The sequence below is a fragment of the Octopus bimaculoides genome, chromosome 1 (genome assembly GCF_001194135.2).
Source record: "Octopus bimaculoides isolate UCB-OBI-ISO-001 chromosome 1, ASM119413v2, whole genome shotgun sequence".
Lineage (NCBI taxonomy): Eukaryota > Metazoa > Mollusca > Cephalopoda > Octopoda > Octopodidae > Octopus > Octopus bimaculoides.
The window spans coordinates 40828206-40831234 of NC_068981.1; the positions used below are offsets into that span (position 1 = coordinate 40828206).

At 35.0% G+C, this 3029-nt stretch overlaps 1 protein-coding gene across 2 annotated transcripts in view; it reads left to right on the forward strand.

Moving 5' to 3' along the window:
* LOC106871137 (urocanate hydratase) overlaps positions 1–3029 on the forward strand; it is a 36203-nt gene that overhangs the window by 24399 nt on the left and 8775 nt on the right. For both annotated transcript variants that reach the window (XM_052966203.1, XM_014917450.2), the window contains exon 15: positions 1872–1942. In XM_052966203.1, coding sequence (XP_052822163.1) covers positions 1872–1942 — 71 coding nt within the window. The remainder of the gene's footprint in view (positions 1–1871; positions 1943–3029) is intronic.

Consider the following 3029-nt stretch of genomic DNA (forward strand, 5'->3'; position numbering starts at 1 on the left):
TGTGTGTGTGTGTGTGTGTGTGTGTGTGTGTGTGTTTTCAGCCATGTTTTTTCCCTTCCACTATCACCTAACAACCAGCAATGGCATGTTTATGTCCCGCTAATTTAGCAGTTTGGCAAAAGTGACTAACAGAATAAGTACCAGGCTTAAAAAATAATAAATGCTGGGGTCAATTCATTTGGCTAAAATTCTTCAAGGCAATGCCCCAGTCTGGCCACAGTCTCATAAATGGAATAAGTAAAAGACAACAGATAAAAGATACATATGTATATGTATATGCATATGTGTTTATTTGTATGCATGTATGTATTTGTCTGTGCAAATGTTTACAACCTTTGCAATAGGAGAAGCATCCAGCTGTAAAACAATGCCTCAATAATATACTAATCTAACATATAGTATATAGTTGACTGCATCTTGTGTTTCCGAGCTTGCAATCCAGTTCATTTTCCTGGGTGTTTGAACCGCAGATGGCTCCGCAATCCAAGGGTTGCATGAAACATACGGGGACATTGTGGACAAGGGATAGAAGGCGCTGCTTTCTCTCCCGTCTCTTGAGTTCAGCTCCTGTGACTCGGGCTTTCTCGAAGTCCAATGAACCCGTTTTGATGGTGTGTCTCCAGAGGGGTCTGTTTGCCGAGATATCCTCCCAGTGTGCTGGGTCAATGTTGGAAACAGACATAAAACAGATGAATTTATGAATTAATCTAATTGGTTTCAAAATCTATATATTACAACAGCTTCAAAGCAGCTACTCATGGAGTTTAGGAAGTTACAGCCAATGTAAAAGAATTCCTTATATATGAGTGGGTGCCGGAAAGTTCCTGGCTTTAAGAGTATTGTGAAAGGCTTGATTGGAGGCCCAACCTTCTGAATTCTTTTACAGGGTTTAGAAAAACTGAAGAACTGCTGCAATAAGTGTGTGACTCTAAGAGGGAGATATGTTGAATAAAATCATAATTAACTGATCCTCCTGTACTTTATTTTACCCAAAGCCAGGAACTTTTCAGCACCCCCGCGTACACTTTAATAAAGGATTCATGATATTACAGTCATCTTGTTGTTAGTAGCAACATAAATGAAGTGAATAAAAGTTAAGTTTGAAGATATTTGTTAAAAAACATCAGACTTTAGGTAATTCCTATATTTCAATTTGATTAAAAGGTATCTCTGAAATATATAATTGATTACTTTAAAAGCAAATTTAAATTGAGTTACAATGTACATTCACCTAGTAACCCTATCCTATAAGTAAGATATTTTCCATCTTTATTTCTAATAATTCAGTGAAAAAAAAAACATAATTTACTAAAATATATAGTGAAAAACAATATAATTTACAAAAATATACAGTAATGGAGAAAAAAAATGAAATCAGTAAATAATCAAAACAGAGATTTGCACACTCCCTCATTCGTACATCACAGCAGAGGAAATAAGGGTTCTCCTCTAAAACTAGGAAGTTATTTTATCACCTAGTATCACTATGTTTCTCTCTTCTCCTCATCTCTGTCCCATCTTATCACCAAACTCTATATTAAACACTTCATATAAACCTTCATTCTTCAGAGTTTATGAAACACTATTCTTGTTCACATTTTTCCTTACTGATAATTAAACTGCAGAAGTTTAAGCTAACAGCAACTAAATCAACCAAATCAGTCCCAGGATGGCCTGCTTAGCTATGAGTTCTGCCACTTTCCTTTATATTAAAATCTTTATCAAAGGAGGCAGAGTACCAGAGAGAAGCATACACAGTATATTGTGGAAGTATAAACAATATATTTAATCAATATTTTATTCTTATGTTACTGCTGAGTCCAATTTTGTGTGCAATTTCATCCTAAATGCTTTGACAAATTTTATTACAGGTTCCGCTGTTGTGAGAGAACAATATAAAGATAATATTCGCTGGATTAAAGAAGCTGGCCAACATAAAATGGTATGGTATACAAATATTTTATATCCTAAAAGTCTTAGATATTCTTAATTTCATAGATGATATAATTATTTTTAGTACAATTTTTCAAGATGTGTTAATTATAGTGATATGCAAAGTTGATTTCTTTTTGTTTCTTTCATTTCTTTTACTTGTTTCAGTCATTGAACTGTAGCCATGCTGGAGCACTGCTTTGAATGACTTCAAATCAACTTCAGTACTTATTTTTAAGTCTGGCACTTATTTTATCAGTCTCTTTTTCTGAACCATTAAATTGCAAGGACATAAACAAACACTGGTTATCAAATGGTGGGGAGATATAAACACAAATACACACACACACACACGTGTGTGTGTGTATGTATGTATATATATCATCATCATCATCATCATCATCGTTTAACGTCCGCTTTCCATGCTAGCATGGGTTCGACGATTTGACTGAGGACTGGTGAAACCGGATGGCAACACCAGGCTCCAATCTAAATTTGGCAGAGTTTCTACAGCTGGATGCCCTTCCTAATGCCAACCACTCAATTATCTATTCACACACTACAAAAACCCAAACGTAAATCTGGCAGCATGTATAATACTACAGTATAAAGCTCGTCCACCTTCAGATTTCACCCTGTGCTATCCAGTAGTAGTATTATACATGCTGCCAGATTTACGTTTAGGTTTTTGTAGTGTGTGAATAGATAATTGAAAAATGTGGAGTCAATAAGGAGGAGTACAGTTGGTCATTTATTTGCAATCACTGCAATTGTTTCTGCACAATGCAGTTCTCCAGGCTTGCAGGTACTTGGTTATGCAACTGCTTCCTTGCATTATGAGATCTAGTTGTGTTTCCTCAGGTGATATATAAATATTTTCTCTGTAAATTCAAATCCTCAGCTTCAAGAGTATCCTATCTGTCTGTTGTGGCCTGGAGTTAGTAGTAGCCACTGAGTGTATCAAGAGATGTGTAGTTGCGTTGCATAGAAACAATTGTAACGATTGCAAATAAATTCCAACTGCATGCCTCTTTGTTGACTCCAACCTTTTCAATTATTATATATATATATATATATATATATATATATATATATAT